This window comes from Phoenix dactylifera, chromosome 1 (genome assembly GCF_009389715.1).
Source record: "Phoenix dactylifera cultivar Barhee BC4 chromosome 1, palm_55x_up_171113_PBpolish2nd_filt_p, whole genome shotgun sequence".
Taxonomy (NCBI): Eukaryota; Viridiplantae; Streptophyta; class Magnoliopsida; order Arecales; family Arecaceae; genus Phoenix; species Phoenix dactylifera.
The window spans coordinates 2,483,192-2,502,429 of record NC_052392.1 but is presented as its reverse complement, the minus strand read 5'-3'; the positions used below and the strand labels follow the sequence as shown (position 1 = coordinate 2,502,429).

At 39.7% G+C, this 19,238-nt stretch overlaps 1 protein-coding gene across 9 annotated transcripts; it reads left to right on the top strand.

The window, feature by feature from the left end:
• Positions 1-5,847: 5,847 nt before the first annotated feature.
• On the top strand, positions 5,848-18,871 carry LOC103697003 (putative disease resistance protein RGA4). Of its 9 annotated transcripts, none has more exons than XM_039123822.1 (6): positions 5,848-6,399; positions 6,573-9,212; positions 9,359-9,902; positions 10,053-10,245; positions 15,178-15,218; positions 17,392-18,835. In XM_039123822.1, the coding sequence occupies exons 1-6, from the start codon at positions 6,052-6,054 to the stop codon at positions 17,556-17,558; spliced, it is 3,933 nt and encodes a 1,310-aa protein (XP_038979750.1). In that variant the 5' UTR covers positions 5,848-6,051; the 3' UTR covers positions 17,559-18,835. The 9 variants fall into 9 exon arrangements, 7 of the variants coding, with proteins under 7 accessions (XP_038979750.1, XP_038979758.1, XP_038979766.1 ...); XM_039123830.1 differs by having other exon boundaries at positions 5,849-6,399; positions 18,204-18,871; XR_005510771.1 differs by having other exon boundaries at positions 5,850-6,399; positions 14,720-15,218; positions 18,204-18,871.
• Positions 18,872-19,238: the final 367 nt, after the last annotated feature.

The window sequence follows — 19,238 nt, the reverse complement described above, 5'->3', positions numbered from 1 at the left end:
AGAGGTATTGTCCGCTTTGAAGGGAGTTTCATAGTTTTTTCCTAACGCACGGTTTTGCCCCACAAAAGGCACCTCTAAGGCTTTCCGACCATCCAGAGCAAAATAGAAGCGTATCATCAGCAAAATCGAGGCTTTTGATACCACTGAAGCAAGGCTAGCTTGCTACCAATACCTTCAATAAGGCTCATCCTGCCCGCTTGTTTAAGAGCCTATACATTGTCCATCTCCTAGCTGAAATCTTGTGCAATTCCAAAACTCAGATAGATTTTTGCCAATGTCTCTCCAAATTATAGCGTGTCAACATTTCGTGTGCGAAGAGGAAGTTCTCAATTATGGATCGGCCTTTAACAAAAGTTGACTGGGACTCATCGATCAGAAGGGGGAGAAAAGGTGCAAGCCTACTTGCAAGCATCTTAGAAATGAGTTTATACAGGCTGTTTAGGAGGCTGACAGGTCTATAGTCTCTTGCCATGAGAGTGAGTGCCTTCTTTCTTCGAAACAAAGGTGATAAAGGCAGAGGTCAAGTTTCTTATTGTGAAAATCCTGGAGAAGGACCAGTTCTTGATTTGGAATGATAAAACTTGCTGCCAAAGAGCTACCTTGTGGAAGTGTGCAGTGTTACGATCACCCTCCTTGAGCCAGTGCAGCTTGGATCTCCTGATAACCAGAAAATCTCTTCCTTTTCATATAAGTCATCAAGACAAGATCTTAGATATCTCCTAGAATCTATTTCGACTGGGGTGAGGTCAACATATTCTTCTTTCCTGTTCAGAATCAGAACATCAAGTTCATAAAGCAGCTTCAATGTCAATTCTCGATTCCTGATTTTTTTGAAGCGGCCGCCCAAACTTTGAGTGCAGCTCTCGTCCTCCGTAAGTTCTCCACCTATTTTGCCGCAGGATTTGACGCGTTTGTAACACTCTCCCAGCTGCAAGAAACCACATCATCCAAATCCATTTCTTTCAGCTACCAATTCTTGAATCTAAAAAATTCTTGATGGACTGAACTGTAAGAGGCAGTTAAAAGTAATGGGAAGCAAGTGCATTCTGCATAGAGGCTGGGAACAAATCTTCCCACTCCTGAGACATCAGAAAACGGTCCTGTCAGGCAAGCGCCGGCTGTTCTCTACCATTACTCCAGCTAAAATTTCTACCCTTCAACTCGAGATCGATGAGCTCGAAGGAAATCCAAAAAGGATAATCCGTATCCAACACTATTGAGTTTTTTCTTAAAAAAAAGAAATAGTCAAAGAAAAGATTGTTTAGATAAGTGATATAGCTAAATGAAAGTTTGACACAGCAAGATAAATTGGATATGTTAAGGAGCAGACCATGTAGAGAATTTCCAATGTACTTCCCCACCAGTGTCATACTTGTAAGTTCTAATACGCTGAGTTCCTCTTCCTTAAAAACCGTGTCGTTTCTTTCTAATCAAGCAATCAGAGGAATGCCGGCAACAGCCAAGAAGGAATACGGACGAAACCACCGACTAAATTGCGATAACTTCCATACCAATCAAGCCAGAGGCAAAGCGGAGGCCATCACCGAAGTCGAATCGGGATTGGGCAATATTAGCTTATCAGCATGGTTAAACGGTTCAGACGCTTTCAATTAAATTTAACGGATCCGATTTTTTTTAACAGATATAACTCAATAAACAGGCTACGGGCTCAAATCCACCTGTCCTCGCTGGATCTCAAGATTCAAGAAAAGCGACGGCCGAATCCAATGATTTTGTTAAATCAAAAGAATTTAATGGCTCGGATTTCATCTTGATAAAAGTTATTGGTGCTTTTGTATATAAAATAGATAATGGAAACTCTATTTCTTTTTTTTTCCAATATATAAAGAGAGAGGGAGGTCAAGCCCCAGGAAAAAAACAGAGGCCTAATAAAAGTTGAACCGGCTACAATCAGCCATCAAGAAAAATTTTGTGCATTTTAAAAATGGCAACAATGATTTTATATTCCATATCCATCATCTGTTTTATAACAATTTTTAAGATATTTAGTTGGTCATTCATTGTTTTATTATTTGTGGCAAAGAGGCTATGCCATCCAAAGCTGCAACTCAAAGGATTGCGCCTTATTATTTGGCATGTGGTGCATTGCCAAGCATGTCATAAATTTACAATAACTAGAAGTTCAAATCCACATCAGTTCTAGAATGTCAACTTAGGATATTAGTTCAAATCTACGTCAGCTTAGGACACCAATTATATATTAATTTAAGCTGATTATTGTAGAAATACTAGTTTAACTCTAAATCAGTTTATATTGTTATATATATTTTTTGTAACCCCATGGGAAGATAGCAATTGGGCATCCTAGAAATCGAGTGAATTGGGAATTAGAGTTTGTAAGGTAATCTTGTACTATATAATCTCCATTTTTATGTTTTTATAGTGAAGCTTTTATATTCTCTATCTATGGATATAGGTCAAAAGATTGAACCACATAAATATTGTGTGCTCTCGTTCTTTTTTTCTTTTTTTTTATTTTGTTATTCTTCCTACTTATTACGGCATGCATTACTTGAGCAAAAAAGATATTTGATGGTAAGGATGTTTGACAATACTATGTGAATCTCATTAAGCCTCACCTTTGAAATTGTGTTATAGGAGTAAAAATGTGAGGAGAACTTTCAGTATGAAGAGAAAAAGATTGTAGATCCTCTGATAAGTATGTTTTTTCTTTTTCCAAAAGAAAAGAAGAGACCTAATTACACTATAATTATCTAAGTCAAGATTAGCAAAGATGCATCTCCTAAGAATCAATGCAAGAACTTCTAGTTGCTAAGCAAAAGATGTTACCAATAAGACAGGCTTCAGTTCACTTGCATTAGTAAATATTTTAGTTGGTTGTTATTGATGATATTGGTATCAATAGCTTAGCAACATGGCCTCTTCTTCAAAACCTTCCATCTTAATAACAAGAATGGACTTCTAATAATACCTTATTCATAAGAGAAGTACTAGATTCCAACTGGTAGGTTTTGCTTTTACATATGATGCATGATCCCAAAAGGGCAGAGTCTCCATGTAGTTTGCAAGGGTCCTTGGATTTCATGAAGTTTAGTAGATTTTTGGATCTTTTTGGAAGATGCTAAGTAATCTTGAAGGAAACTAATCCATCCTCAAACACTACAAATTTGAAATTATTAAACCAAGCCAATATGCAACTTCATTAATCCATTTTGAAATTTTAATCTTCAAAAAAAAGACTTTCATAGGCACCTAATTTGTCTCCTATTTAACTAACAACTACACTAATTTCACAAAATAGAAAAATTACAAAATCATTAAAACATTATCACACTATACCTCAATCACGTAACTGAACTGGCCCAACTTGATTTAAATGAATAAACTGGTTATTAAACCAGTTCAAAGTGGATCGGGTCCTACGGATTAGCTTTATCAAATTGGCCACGGAGGCTCATTGTGCCAAACGTACTGCATTCGTGTAGTAGCTTGAAAAGAGGAGAAACTTGAGAGAGAGAGAGAGAGAGAAAGAGAGAGAGAGAGAGAGAGAGAGAGAGAGAGAGGAAAATTATCCTAAATTTCGACAAATTTCCTCGTATCCTTCCCCAATCGCCCCTAAATCTTCCCACTAAATTCTGATCCCGTTTTTTTCCCTCGATTTCGAAGCATTGTAACACTAATCTAGAATTCCGAAATGCTAATCATCCATCTAGGGTTTTCTAGGGTCTCTCGAGGTTCGGATCTATGGCTATGGCCATTGCCACTGAGGGTGGCAATCGGGTCGGGTCAGATATAAATGAGTCAGGTCAGATGTTAAACGGGTCAGAAAAGTATAAACCTGAACCTGACCTGTTTATTAAACTGGTAATCCGACCTGACTCATTTAAATTGTTTAAGAAACAGGTCGATGAAACAGGTCGGGTTTGCTTTTCTGACCCGTTTAACCAAATGGAGAGAGAGGTTCCTTCCGGCAAGAGAGAGAGATGGGATCATGGGAGGGTGGGATTCCTTCTGGCAAGAGAGAGAGAGAGGTGGGGGGTTCGACGGAGAGAGAGAGAAGTGGGGGGGTTGGGGACCTTGGGGTTTCTTTCGGCAAGAGAGAAATGTGGAGAGGTTGGGAGAATTCGAAGGAGAGAGAGAGAGAGGTGGGAGGGTTCGATGGAGAGAGAGAGAGAGAGAGAGAGAGGTGGGAGGGTTCGACGGAGAGAGAGGGAGGTGGGGGTTAGGGACCTTGGGTTCCTTTCGGCAAAAGAGAGATGTCGAGAGGTTGGGGCTTTGGCAAGAGAGAGAGGGTGCCTGCTTCGATAGATTAGGCCTGGCTCAGGGCTTAGGGCTTGAGGGGGATGGACTAGTAGTGGTGGCGCTGGAGGAGGGTTTGGTGGTGGGGTTTGTGGGGTGGGGAAGGATAGAGGGAGTGAGGCATACCGATTGAGAGGGCGCCTCTGAAGTCAGCGGCGACGAGGTCAGGGGCGGCAATCCTTAGATCTCAGTGGAGAGGGTGAGGCCGAGATCGACGACAGCGGAGATGGAAAGATCAAGTTCGGCAAGGAAGTGATTCGAGAGCAAGATCGGCCGCCGCCACCGTTGGAGCCATGGCCTTTTTTCCCATCTCTTTCTCTCTCCACTCCCTTGACATGCGGTCCCTAACCTTCCGAGGACCTAAGTAAGGCTGCGAGGGTCTTGAATCTCTTGATGTAGCCGTCGATGATCTCGTCCCGGGTGAGACTGGGATCGGGGGGCTCGATGATGATGAGCTAGTGCTCGAAGTCACATTGAGGGAAGAGAGCTCGGGCGGCGCCAGGCGAAGAATCCGAAGGAGAGCTAGAGAGGAGGGGGGAGAGGGACACTGAGGGAAGCCCTAAGGAGTAAGGACAAGTCGCTCGTGCCCTTGAGGTGAAATCAGGCCGAGGGGCCGAGGCGAAGTGCGATGCGGGCATGCGGTGGGGAGTTGGGCCGGCCCTGGGAAGGCCTTGTCTTGTGGCACTTATCTATCAGCCCAACAGTTAAACAGGTTATACGAGTTAAACGGATCAGACATCTAAAATATGTGTCCGACTCAATTAATAAATAGGTTAAATGGGCCAACCTGTTTATGACCCAAATCTGTTTAGGCCAAACCCAAATCTATTTATGCCGGGTCGAACACGAGTCGGGTTGGCGGGTCGGATTATATTTTGCCACCCCTAGTTGCCACAGTGGCCATGTCAATAGAGAGGGTGGCAACAATGCTGAGGGTGAAAGTGGGACCCACCACCACTACCCTATCTTGCTGATTGCACCGTGACAATTGCACAAATCTCAAAGCGCAATGGGGATGATCCAATGGTCGCAAGCATGTAGGAAGATATATTCTTCTTCTGTGCAAAGATACAACCAAGCTCCTTGGAGAAGATGAGATTGGATCAGGGTTAGGTTTGTATTCAGATTATTATTTTGGGCTTTCCCTATCAACTAAAACTTTACTGGGTGATCAATTAAAACCTTTTTCTTTTTTTTTTTTCTTGCAGGCCAATGGAACCAACTTATATAAAAGAGATTCGGCAGCTGTCTTTATTTTTTTTCTTTTATATTTTTTTAATATTTAAAAGGCTTATCTGTAGCTGTATTTTTTTTCTTCTTTTTATCGCACTATGTGCGGGATCTAAATGATCTTTTAATCTGCCAAAAAAAGCAAGGGTCCGAGTTCCAACTCGAGCGAAGAAAGTCCGAAAGTTTAGGCCCGCGGCCACGCCATTACCATCGAGAGTGCGAGTGCTGGTTCGCTTACGTTGTGGGCTTGGGTGGAATTTAAACCGCTGTCCTACAAATTGAATGCGGATGAAGCAAACCCACCAAATAGTATTGGAAATTTGTAACACTATTTTGGCACGATGATCGGACCAAGACGGCTAATACGAGCTGTCAAAAGGACGGAATCGTCGAAAGTGAACTTGGTCTCTGCTATCCTCCCCGTTTGACTTGACTCCGGTTCGCTCTTTCTGAGAAGGGGACGAGAAAAAAAGCCAAAGCCCTCTTTCCTCTTTGCCGTGTCTTATCCGAGCAGAGCAAGGAGGAAACCGAGGTTGTGCGATGGCGAGCGCTTTCCTCTCTTCCATCCTATCAAAAACCAGCCAAGTGTTCGGCTGTGTTCGAAGTTGGGCAGTCTCGCCGTCTTCATCATCGGATCCACGCAGCAGTGTCTTGGAAGATCTGAAGGAACTGGAGAGAACATTGAGGAGGATCAAGGCAGTGCTCCATGACGCGGAGGAGAGGGAGATACGAGACGAATCCGTCAAGATCTGGCTGAAGGAGCTTAAAGAAGTCGCTTATGAAGCAGACGACGTGCTGGACGAGTACCAGTACGAGGTACTGCGAGCCCAAGTGGAAGGCCGAGCTTCCCGCAAGAGGAAGCGAGAGGAAGGGGACGATGAGGAAGAGGTAGGTGGTTCTCTTTCCACCATAGTGGTTTCAATTCCGGACGGCATGGGGGATAGAAGCGTCTGAAAAAATAAATATTTTAAAGTATTTAAATCATCTAAAATTCAGGGGGTAAGGCTGATTTATTTTTTAAAACAAAATTAAATCGTTTTATAAATTTAAAACTCCAACAGGTTTCAATTCCGGACGGCATGGGGGATAGAATCAGGAAGATCAGGGAGAGGTTTGATTATATCTCGGAGGATCGGGATCGCCTCCGTTTAAGAGAGGAAGATGGAGAGCGACGGGTTCTCGAAGCTCCGTGCCCAGCACCAACCAGCCACATGGTGGATGAGTTGAGTATTTATGGAAGGGAACGCGACAAGCAGGAGGTAATTAATTTGCTGTTTTCCGAGGGTGTGGGAAATGGTGTTTCTGTCATTCCGATTGTCGGCAAGGGGGGACTGGGAAAAACCACCATCGCCCAGCTGGTCTACAATGACCCCAAGGTAAAAGAATATTTCAATCTAACTGGATGGATTTGTGTATCCGATGATTTCGATGTTCCAAGGCTAACAAAGGCCATCCTTGAGTCTCTTACTCGAAGTTCTTGTGATCTTGCACAACTAAGCACACTTCAAGATACTCTCAAGGAAAAGCTGAAGAGGAAGAGAGTGTTGCTCGTGCTCGACGACGTCTGGAATGATCAGCAAAGCTGTTGGGAATGCTTAAGAAAACCCTTCGTTGGCGCAGAAACAGTAAGAATTATCGTGACCTGTAGGAATGATTCGGTTGCCGAGATCATGCAGACAGTTCGTCCTTATCATCCTGGCTACTTGTCTCCAGAGCAGTCTTGGTCATTATTCAGACATTATGCATTCGGTGGTCGAGACCCTGAAGAACAACCACGCTTGGCAGATATCGGTAAGCAGATTGTCAAGAAATGTTCCGGTTTACCATTGGCTGTGAAGTCAATAGGAAGCCTTCTAAGATACATGGCAGATGAAGATAGCTGGATGGATGTCATACAAAGTGATGTATGGGAAGTCGACGAGAATGTTAATGAGATTTTGCCAACTCTTAGATTAAGCTATAGCCGCATGCCAGCACGTCTAAAACCTTGTCTCATTTATTGTTCCATGTTTCCGAAGGATTATGAGTTTGACAAAGATGAATTAGTCCGATTGTGGATGGCACAAGGTTACATCCAAACATCTGGAGGTAGAAGAAGAATGGCAGACATTGGCAATGAATACTTCAATGACTTGGAAAGAAGATCATTCTTTGATTCCTATTGGTCTAAGTTTAAGATGCATGATATGATACATGATCTAGCAAAATCTATTGCAGGAAATGAGTGTTGGGCAATTGTGGATAAGAAGCTACCCAGTCTCTCCGATGAGGTTCGCCATTTATATGTGGAAGATGAAAAGGAATTTGGGAAATCACTGTGCTCGTATAATCTTAGGGCCTTACGGACCTTGTTAATACAACATCAGTTTAGATTTCCAACAGCAATCCAAAAATTAATCAAGTTTCTGCTGCTACTAAGATGTTTACGGGCTCTAGAATTTTGTTGGGAAAGGGAAGATGAGATCCCAGATTTACTCGGTAACCTGAAGCACTTGCGCTACTTACATATTACATCCAACAAAATTGAGAAGCTCCCTGAATCAATATGTCCCCTTTATCACCTACAGACGTTGGTACTTGAGTGCCCGCATCTTGCAGAGTTACCAGATGGTCTAGGCAACCTTGCTAACCTCCACCACCTACAAATTGTGAGCAGAGTAATTCTCTGCCTGCCAGCTAGGATCGGAAAACTAACAAATCTTCAGAGCTTGCTTGGATGTTATAAAGTGCAGGGTGGGATAGGAGGAGTGCTGAAGGATTTGGTGAACCTCGAAACTCTCATCATCTCAGGGCTCATGAACATGGTCAACATAGAGGATGCCAGAGATGCCGGTCTTAAATATAAGCATGAACTCGAGGGGTTGATGCTAGCTTGGAATGCGGTCGACTGCAAAAATGATCCGTATCATGAGGAAAATAAGGATTACTACGGATTACTACATCTAGAAGCTTTTTCAGAGGAACATAAGGATGTCCCAGCCGATGAAAAAAGGGAGGAAGCCATGCTTGAGTATCTCCAACCTCACGCCAACCTCGAAAAGTTGCTTATAGAAGGATATGGTGGTTCCAAGTTTCCAAAATGGGTGGGAGATCCTTTCTCCTTTGCATCACTTCAAGAAATCCGTATAATTAATTGTAAAAAAATACGGTCTCTTCCTCTATACATTCATGACTCTCTTGGAAAATTGGATGCACCCATATCAAAATCCATGCTTGAGAGGGTGTCCATTTTTGGTTGCTGGCAACTCACATCGATAACAGGGCTGCATTATCTCCACTCGCTTAAAGTACTGGAGATATCCTTTTGTCCTCAACTCCTGATATTATCAGAGGAAGGACTACCTTCCAATCTTCAAGATCTACATATTGAGGAGTGCCAGCAGTTGACATCCCTACCGGGGATGCAAAACATTATTTCTCTTGAAAAATTAACTATAAAAAATTGTCCTCAACTCCAACTCTTATCAGAGGAAAGACTGCCATCCAAGCTTAAATGTCTGCATATTGAGGAGTGCCAGCAATTGACATCACTGTCAGGGATGCAAAATCTTACTTCTCTCAAAGCATTATTTATACAAAATTGTCCTAAACTTCAGATCATGGCAGAAGATCAGCTCTCATCTATGCCTGACGAAGTGAAAATTGCTGATTGCCCTGGATCGATTAACTGGTGTCAAATACAAAATATCAACTGCATTCAGGTACCCTCCATCCTAAATTTGAAGTGCTCCAATTGATTACTCGAAGACTTACACAATCGTACATTCTCTAATTGTTTGTTTTAAAGCTTCTGTATGAAACTCATGCACTAACAGAGTTCTTTGATTCTCTTTTGCTAATATACCAGGTCACTTCGGGCAACAAACTGACTATATCGAACAAATGGGAGAACATAATGCATGGATTTGGTGATTTGACATCCATTGAGCATCTTTATTTCAGTAGTTCTTGGAAATTCTTTTGGAAAACAAACTCCATATCTGTACTTGAAGAGCTGACAATATGGAGTTGCACGCACATCCTACCACTAGAGTACCTGCCCGAGCTCACATCTCTTCGAAGCTTGGTTATAAAGGACTGTCCTGGTGTCCGACTCCTGCGAGATGAACTGCTCCCATCCATGCTCAAGACCTTGGTAGTTGATAGTTGTGAGAACCTAAGGTGTTTGCAGTTGGTGCAGCAGAATCGAGATGCACTTGAGGAGCTGCAGATTGTGAATTGCCCAAAGATCACTATGGTGCAAGGGCTGAATTGCCCTTTCTTCCCAAAATTCTTAACAATAGAACAATGCCCTCAACTTCCGCTTTCACAAGATGATCGGCGGCCATTTATTCCTCCACGTGTCAAAATTGCAGGAGTATTGGAGACAAAATTCTATCCTCCACATTCAGGTAGTACATATGGGTACAAGAGTATTAGAGATGAAATTGCTACTTTGGTTCTCTTTTAAGTGAGCTATATTTGCATTTTAGCTAATTGCCCAATTAATAATTGTACTGGCACCAACTGCTCTGTTTCTTTCTCTCTCTTTGCGGAAACAGAGAACAAAGAAACAATTGATGATGGAACCCAGGAGAAACAAGTGTTGGATTGTGTGAAGATTGAGCATGCTAACAGTGCTGTATCTTCAATATTTGATGCAGCAGATGATTGTAACATGGGTCAATTCCTACAGCTCGGGCTTCCTTCTAGTTGCAGCTCACAGTCCCCGGTACAATCATTGCAAAACCATCGGTATGGATCAGCACAGCCCTATTAAATCTATTCTTAATTTTTTATCCAAAGAAAATTTTAATTTTTTTATTTCTTTTTTGCTTCGAAACAAAATTAAAAATGTGCTGGCATGGCACACAGACATAATGTGTCAGCAGGTGTTTGGCATGAGTATGGGATATTTAAATCCTTGGTCAACGTTAACCAAGTTTGATTGCTGTCATCTTCCTTGGATGTATAATCTATTAAATATAAAAATCAGTTTCTTGTCCACTTTGATTGTTTATTTGTTGGCGTTATCCTGGCATCTTCTTTTTTATTTTTCGGGAAATGATCTTGGCATCAATTCCTAAATGATCTTAACTGGTAGCACCATGCAAAGGGAGTGGTTTCACAAACAGTCAACAGTATCACAATGGGTGCAGGTTGTGGTTGTGTTTGCTGAGAACTAAGGTTTATAAAAAAGCACTTGTACCTTCTGATTTCTGCTTGCATTGTTTTATAGCTTGCAATTGATGATACCACAGGCGATCTGTTTTTTTGGGTCATGACACACATATATAAGGCATGAGTAGGCCTAGATTTTTACATGCTTATATAAAGGTCAGAAATTTTAAGCATTCTTTTGAACCCATTCATGAGGAACTATTAGTAGTTTAAGCACAACTGGCACCAAATCCAATTTGAGCAGCTAGTTGTTCATAGTAAGTGACAGAATCTACCAATCAGTAATTGGATTCTAAGTTATGGGTAGTTCATGTGCCTGGCAAGAAATGGAGAAACTTGGAATAACTTCAGAGATAGTCCTAAATTAGGATATCCTAAATTAGAGATATTCTAAATTAGGATATGAATGAGGATCCATAAAGCCAACTCTAAATAGTTGGGAAAAGGCTTGATGATTTTAATGATTATGACATCTGGATGTTTGCAATAATCAATGCTACATGTATCTAGAACCTATCAAAATTTGTTAACAGACATCTACAAGTATACATTTGACAAGCATGGATTTTAGGATTGGTCTTAGAATAACTGACATTATAGGTGTCAACATGTCATGTGTGTGCATTGATCTTTTCTTTTCTTTTCTTTTTCCCCAGCATTTTGCACACCAAATACAACGGTCAGGAGAGGTGAGACTTGTCTTATACTTATATTGACTAAACTTATGTGAGTACCAAACCTCTCTTCAAGATTCCTTATAAACACCGGAAGAACTTAGGTTAAAAGAAGAAATCAACATTGATACCAAGGACTACTACCTTCTCTGAAATCCATGAAAAACAAGATAGAAAGGCAGGCATATGATGCCAACTTTGAATTGGCAAAAGATGCACTGCCAATTACATTCTAGGCAGAATATCACAGATAATGTTTTCCAATCTTGAACCCATCCATGGTTTCCTGCAAATCATTTTGCTCTAGGGAGGATGATTGACTCCTCAAGGATAGGGGCGAACAGCAACATTATGCTGCTTCTCTTCTGAACATGGAAGATGTATACTTTCTTGTCCCATTCTGTAACAATATGTATATTTTTCCTATGACATAATAACATGCACCACTCATCCTAACTTAGTTACATACATGCCATAGATTTACTGGCCCAGTTGCATAGCAAATCTCAAGTTGATAAGACAAGGCATTCTATTTGCAGGAAGAAGTCTCTTTTCTTTTGGAAGAAATTTCAAAAACAGGAATCCATTTTTCAAGGACAGGTAGACTTAGCAAGACTTGTCCAAGTCACATGGACAAGAGAAACGAGAAACAACTTATAGCCCTTTTAGCCATTTCATAATGTTAGCTTCAGCTTGACCTCTCAATAAGTGATGTAATAGGACCTAACGCATCAACAGTACTACTAATTTTTTTCGCTGAGCAAAAGAGTACTACTAAATTCTTTTTCTGCATTTGCTCAAACTATCGTATTTTCTTCTTTAGAAATTAACCCAAATCTTTTCTAGTTGCTATACCTGAGACACAAGACGTGATCAGAAAAACTTATTTTGATAATATGAGGCAGTCCAGTTTTTTATATAATCTATGGTGTTTAACCATAACATTGTACAGACAATCTCCAGAAATAAAGATGAGGATTTACACATGACATGTGGTCAAATAAAAGGTTGCATAGCCTACTGATTTAGCTAACTGGCCTTTTGATATAGCATTGTCACAAGTTTTTATTACTCAAATATCCAATATGGTCACTGAAAAAATAGATTATATTTGATCAGCAGGGTTGTAATGAAAATATGAATTGATGCTTCATGTCTTATATCCTAGGATTAAGAACCAATGCAAATAAGATGAGCATCACTTCGAGGAAAAAATGTTGATATGGATGCATGTTAAATAGTAGAATAATATGACTTGAATTGTTTGCAGTGTTGGGTACGAAGATTTATCAAATGAGAAACATTGTTGGAGTATCTGCTTAAACAATGTAGAGCGCATAATAAAATTTTGAGAATAGCATGGTAACAAGAGGAGGTGAGGCAACTTTGAGAGATCAACTACTAAAGAGTCGTATGACGGAGCGCTTTCTTTGATGGCATCACATCTTGCAACTTGAGCTTGAGGTCAAGGGTTTGATTTCAGTTGGAGATATCCCCCAAGATGGGGTGGGTATATGTTAGGAAAGGTGGGAGTTAGGCCCTCCTAGTGTCAAAAAAAAACAATCATGCCATCTTAGCAAACATATATGGAAGGCTCCAATAATGTAAAAGATCAAAATGTTTGTCTCCTCTTAAGAAAGAAAAAATATATGTATAAGATACACTGTAATGTAGGGCTGAAAATGAATGAGGTACGGATCGGATATTGGTATATCCATATTTGTATCCATATTTTTCGATGAATATGTATACGGATATTAAATGGATTCCAAAATTAGTATCCATATTTCTTCTAAATAGATACGGATACAATTTAGAGTTAAGTGTATATATAGTCATTCTGAACAGATATGGATATATGTCGGATATTATTCGTATCCATGTTTTGATATCTAAATATAAATGTAAGTCAAATAATATTTGGTTGTAAGTCAAATTTGTAGCAGAATTCAGTGATTAAAAGTAATATTAATTTGTATAATCATAAGGACACGAATAGAATTTACGATGTAGATTGCAACGGTACATAGGTAAACAAGGATTTAAGGCATGGTTATCTATAAACATGCACGGTGACCAGCCTTATTAAGTGTTTGGATCATGAATTATCTATTTTTAAAGAGCTTGTGACAAATATTATATATAGATATAGAAAATATATTAAAGTTATTAATATTGACATTTTAAACAAATTAGCTTTGAAAATATCATAAAAATAAAATATATTTATTTTTCATTTTTTATCAAAGAGAAGGGTTTTTATAAAAAAATAGAGAATATATATCAAATGATACTTAAGGATAGAAAAATAAACTACTTACATAAAGCAATAATCATGTTGTAGACTAGTGGTTGAAAGCATAGTCTGTTGTGTCGGTACCGGGCACCAGACCAGTTGCCCAACGGTACAGGTCGGTACAGGCCCGCGCCATGCCGTGCCAGGCTTGTACCGACATGGCAGAGGAGGCGGGAGAGGAAAAGAGAAGGGGCAGAGGGAGGGAGAGAGGCCGGCGGAGGTCGGCAGAGGGTCGTCGAAGGCCAGCGACCGGGCAGGAGTCCGAGGAAGGTTTCGCGGTTAGGTCTCCTATTTCATTTGAAACAGGGATCCGACCGCTTTTTAATTTCGTGATTTTTAAGTAAAGTTTTGTCCTCCGCGCAGCTCGCCGGCCTCCACCTCCCTATCTCTTCCTTCCTTTCCCTCTCCCTCCCTCCCCCGCTCGCTCTCTTTTCTTCTCTTTCCTTCTCCTCCAGTAATAGAGTTCGTTTCCATTGTCGGATCCGTCCTAGTCCGTCACCGGGATGGCTCGATACGACCGGAACCGCCCGGTTCGGGATGGTTCCGCTGATCCTGGTTGAAGGCTTACCATTCAAACCAAAGAACGTTGGCTTGAATCTTTGGTTATACAATTTATTTTATTATATTTTTTGCCAAATACTTGGATCTAGATTGGAAAAATATTTAAAATCAAAATCTATAAATAGATTTCCAAATTTGGATCTGGATATGTTTAGATCTCAAAATTTCTAATCTGATCTAATTTGGATACGGAAATGGTTGCTGTCAGGTTATATCAGACCTGCTTTCTGCCCTACTCTAAAGCTTGTGTCCGGGATATTGCTTCTTGAAGAAGGAAGTCTAGTCTCACTGCTCTTTTCCTAACTTCCTGGGCAACCTTGAAATGGTTCTCTAACTTTTTATTAATTTTTTCCCTTGTATGAAGTTTTTTTTTCTAGGTGTTAGAAATTTTTTCTAGCTGCTTATTTTGAGTAAGAGCATATAATTAGTCATATACAGAGTTAAGCACATAAAAAGAAAGAGAAACCAATGAAGGGCTTATACCTGTGGTTCTAATTCTACAATCTTACTATTCTAGAGGGCAGACAACGGTGCTGTATCGCCAATATTTGATGTTGCAACTGATTGCAGCATGGGTCGATTCCTAAAGCTTGGGCTCCCTTCTGGTTGCAGCTTGCAGTCTCTGGTACATAACAATGCAGACCCATTAGTATAGATTGGCACAACCCTATTAAATCTATTTTTAATTTTTTAACTAAGAAAGAATTTTAAGTTTTATATTCTTTTTAGTTTTGATACGGAATTGAACATGTGCTGGCGGTAGGTGTCTGGCAAGGGTATGGGCACTGATATCTAAATCCCTGTCAACATTAACCAAATTATTGTCATCTTTTTAGAATGTATAATGTGTTAAATACAAAATTAGTTTCTTCTCCAACTTGATTGTTCATTTATTGGAATTATCTTGGAATTTTTTTTTTTTTTTTTTTGGGAAAATGGTCTTGGCATCAATTCCTAAATGATCTTACTAAGCAGCACCTGTAATGCAAGCGGGTTCAGACCAGAAGCATCTTCAGGTACAGTTTTTCCACTATTGTGGCTGTTTTTGTTGAAAAGTAAGGTTTATAAGGTAAGAGTGGTAGCTTCTGATTGCTACTTGCTATGTTTTATAGCTTGCAAATTGATGATAATGCAAGCAATCTGTTTTTTCGGTCATGACACATACAATCGTATGCATAGACCTTAATTTTAACATGCTTATATAAAGGACTGGAATTTTAAGCGATCTTTGAACCCATTCATGAGGAACTAGTAGTAGTTCAAAACACCGCAAGCACCTAATCCAATCTGAGCAGCTAGTTGTTCATGGTAAGTGATAGAATCTACCAATCATTAATGTGATATGATATATTGATTTAGCCGAGTTTCACTGGCTTAAGAACATTGTACAACCATGGTGAGGATTCTCAATTATGGGCAAGACATGAGTTTATTAGGATGTGGAGAAACTTCTAATCTTAACCACACATTGAATTGAAAAAAGATGCAATGGCAATTATATTCTAGGCAAAACGTCACAGATGAATGCTTTCTAATCTTAACCCCATCTAATGATTCCTGCAGATCATGCTGTTCTAGGGAGGACATAATGTGATTATTCTGCTTCTCTTATGAACTTGCAGGATCTTTACTTAGCGGGTCCAATTCTGTAGCAAAATTTGTATTCTTCTTAGAACATAATGAGATGCACCATTCATCCTAACATGATTACATAGATGCCATGAAGCTATTGGCTCAGTTGCTTATTGGATCTCAAGTTGATTGGACAAGGCATTCTGTTTGTAAGAAGGAGCCATTTTACTTCTGGAACAATTTTCAGAAACAAAATCCGATTTTTGAAGGACATAGATTTAGCCAGACTTATCCAATGTAGATGGACAAGAGATAAGAGAAACAACTTATTTCCCTTTTATCCATTTCATAATTTTTTCTTCAGCTTGACCTTTCAATAAGTTATATAATAGGACCTAACGCATCAAGAGCTGCTAATTTTTTCCTAGGCAATTGAGCACTACTAAATTCTTTTAAGTATTTGCTCAAACTACTATATGTTTGGCTTTAGAAGCCAACCCGAATCTTTTATAGTAGCTGTAGCTGAGACACAAGATGTGATCACAAAAACTTATTTTGATAATATAAGGATCCAGTTTCTCATATATTCTATGATGTTTAAGCAGAACAATGAACCGGCAAACTCCAGAAATAAAGATAAGAGGATATAAACATGTGGTCAAATAAAAGGTTCTATATATAGCCAACTGATTTAGCTAAGTGGCTGTTTGATATATCATGGTTTCAATTTTTGGTTACCCATATATTAGATACAGTCACTACAAAATAGATCATATTTGATCAGGAGGGTCATAACCAAAATATGATATGATGCTTCATGTCCTATACCACAGGACAAAGAGCCAAAGGAAATAAGATGAGCATCTCTTAGGGAAAAAATGTGAAATGAATGGATGTTAAATTGTAGAATAACATGAACTGTATGCAGTGTTGGGTATATAATTTAAGAGAAACATTGTTAGAGTTTCTGCATAAACAATGCAAAGGAGCATTAAAAAAATTTGAGGATAGCATGGTAAGAAGAAGAGCTGACACAAGTTTGAAGGATCAATTACTAAACAATCGTACTGCCAAGTAGTTACTCGGATAGCATCATCTCTTGCCATTTGCGCAAGAATTCGGTAGTTCGGTTCTGGTTAGAGTGAGCCCCTAAGGTTGTATAGAGTAGAAAAGGTGGGGTGTTAGCCCCTACTTGTCTTGGGGGAAAATAATAAGTAAATAATCATGCCGTCTAAACAAAAATAAATGGAAGGCTCCAGTGATGTAGATGACAAAAATGAATGTCTTCTCTCTCTCTCAAAAAAAAAGATACAAATAAATGTATGAGATACCCTTGAAAGTTTGTGTCCGGGATATTGCTTCTTGAAGATGAAATTCTAGTCTCCATACCCTTTTCCCTGCCAGTTATGCAAGAAATGGTTGGCAATTTCCTTACAGTCGTGTTATTGTTATGTTAGTTGTGTTGGATATTTGCATGCACTCTGGAGTTTTTATTAAGTAAATCTAAATCCCTAGGAGTCTATATATTCTATGATCTTCCAAATGTAACTGCTGCACTTTATGATCTTAGAATACTAGAGTATGGCATCCATGATGCATGTGGTCTCGCATATGCAGAGACATGGAGCTTCATAATTGCACTCCAACTATGGAGCTTGCAAAACCACTCAATGAGATCCTTTTATCATTCCATTAACAGTGGTGGTGTTCTCTGCCCATGTTATAGTGCCATGTGGAAAGTGAATGCACCTGAAAAATCAAAATCTTCTCTTGGTTGGCGCTAAAAAATTGATACATACAGTAGACTTTCTGAGAAGAAAGGGATGGCAAGTTTTTTACTTGTGATCCCTCTATGGTGTAGCTGATGAGTCAGGGAGCCATTTGTTCTTGCATTGCTCTTACAGCAAGAGTATCTGGTTCGTGGTCAAGATTTGTCTGAAAATTAAAGATCACCCTCCATCCCTACTTTTTTTGTGGATGTCATGTAGATCGATGAGAATCAAAAAAGATGCTTCACGAGAGGATGGATCTTGACCATTTAGTGGAATTTATGGAATGAACAAAATGCAAGAATTTTTCTGAAGAGAAGCCATCCTGTGACTCAGGCGCTTAGGAATGTAGTGGTGGATTCATGGATTGGGTCGCCTTATGTTCCTCTAGATCTCAGCAGGCGCATGATTTGGTGTGAAGAAAGTTCTCTTCTCTGCTTCAGCACCCTATTTAAGTCCCTTTTCTTCCATGTATTTCTTGTTTATTCCTTGTGCTTTATACTCTCTTCTCTCCCTGTAATTGAATGGTGGGAGGGAACTTATGTGATTGAATAAGAGTTCCTTATCAACAGATGTTATATGGCTGCTAGAGCGCTCTTATATGTATTATATGCAGAAACAACCAAGAAATTTATTCCAGACAATATTCGGGCAATGCAGATATCTATAGCTTCTATTTGGCAAACTGAAATATGTACAACAATGGAAAGGCCGAATATAAAATGTAGCAAACATGGAGAAACTCAATTCAAATGAATCCAAGGCAGCCTTTATCCAGAATAAAGGCAGGATATGTCAATGGAAATTCTGATAATCTTGATGCAGAACCCAAACACAGTGTGCAACAGCCAAATCAGATGTCTCTGCCAAGTATTTCAAGTTGTGAAGCACAGGGCAATACCCAGTTGAATCATACAGGGGCCTGATCCTCCTTCCCCGACACAACGCCTCACAAAAAACACCGAGTGGAGCCTGATAGGCTTTGGAAATGTGCCAACATTATGGATGGTAATGTCAAGCATCCAAAAGCTACATGTGATGCAGTTCAGAAATGTCTATCTTCAAGTGAGGGACGTTCTGCAATAATGGCATCCCAGTGCAGGCACAAACTGCTGCTCAGTGGTGTGTATTCTGCTGTTACCATTTGTTGTTAATGCCGCTTATTGCTTGTTTACAGGTATCAAGCTGCAATTATATTAAAGAAATCATGTTCGAATCATCTTGGTCTGGATGATATACTTTAGATTTTGCTTGCAGTAATAAATGTGAAGAAGTGGATTGTAGTGCCATTATCTTCTGGTTGGCAGCCATTATCTTTTAAAGCATCATCTTTTCTCCACTTCTATGATGTGAAATTCACTCATAATTTTTAGTTAGCAAGAAGTCATAGGCTTGGTCGTTTCGTTATTTCCTATATCTGTATCTACTGGGAGTTCCTTGACAAGTAAACTTTATGCTACATGGATACATGCGGTGGAAACTGGAACCAAATCAGTAATGATCCATTTTGATTTTGGCCCTCGATGTTCTAGCTGTCATCACCATTCACCTCTTAGAGGGACTGCAGCTTTTTTTCTTCCTCTCTGTAAATACCTGTTGTCTTCTGAGTCGGCCAATTTTACAGTATATGGTGCATGCTGTGTCAAGTAATTAAATTATTACCATCTCTGTTTTAAGTAATGACCTTTCTCAAAG

Excerpts from the sequence above, each read along its gene's own strand:
- LOC103697003 (XM_039123822.1), top strand. The coding sequence starts at position 6,052 with ATGGCGAGCGCTTTCCTCTCTTCCATCCTATCAAAAACCAGCCAAGTG. Across the intron at positions 9,903-10,052 it reads ATTCTATCCTCCACATTCAG|AGAACAAAGAAACAATTGAT; the intron begins GTAGTACATATG and ends TTGCGGAAACAG. Across the intron at positions 10,246-15,177 it reads CAATCATTGCAAAACCATCG|CACCTGTAATGCAAGCGGGT; the intron begins GTATGGATCAGC and ends CTTACTAAGCAG.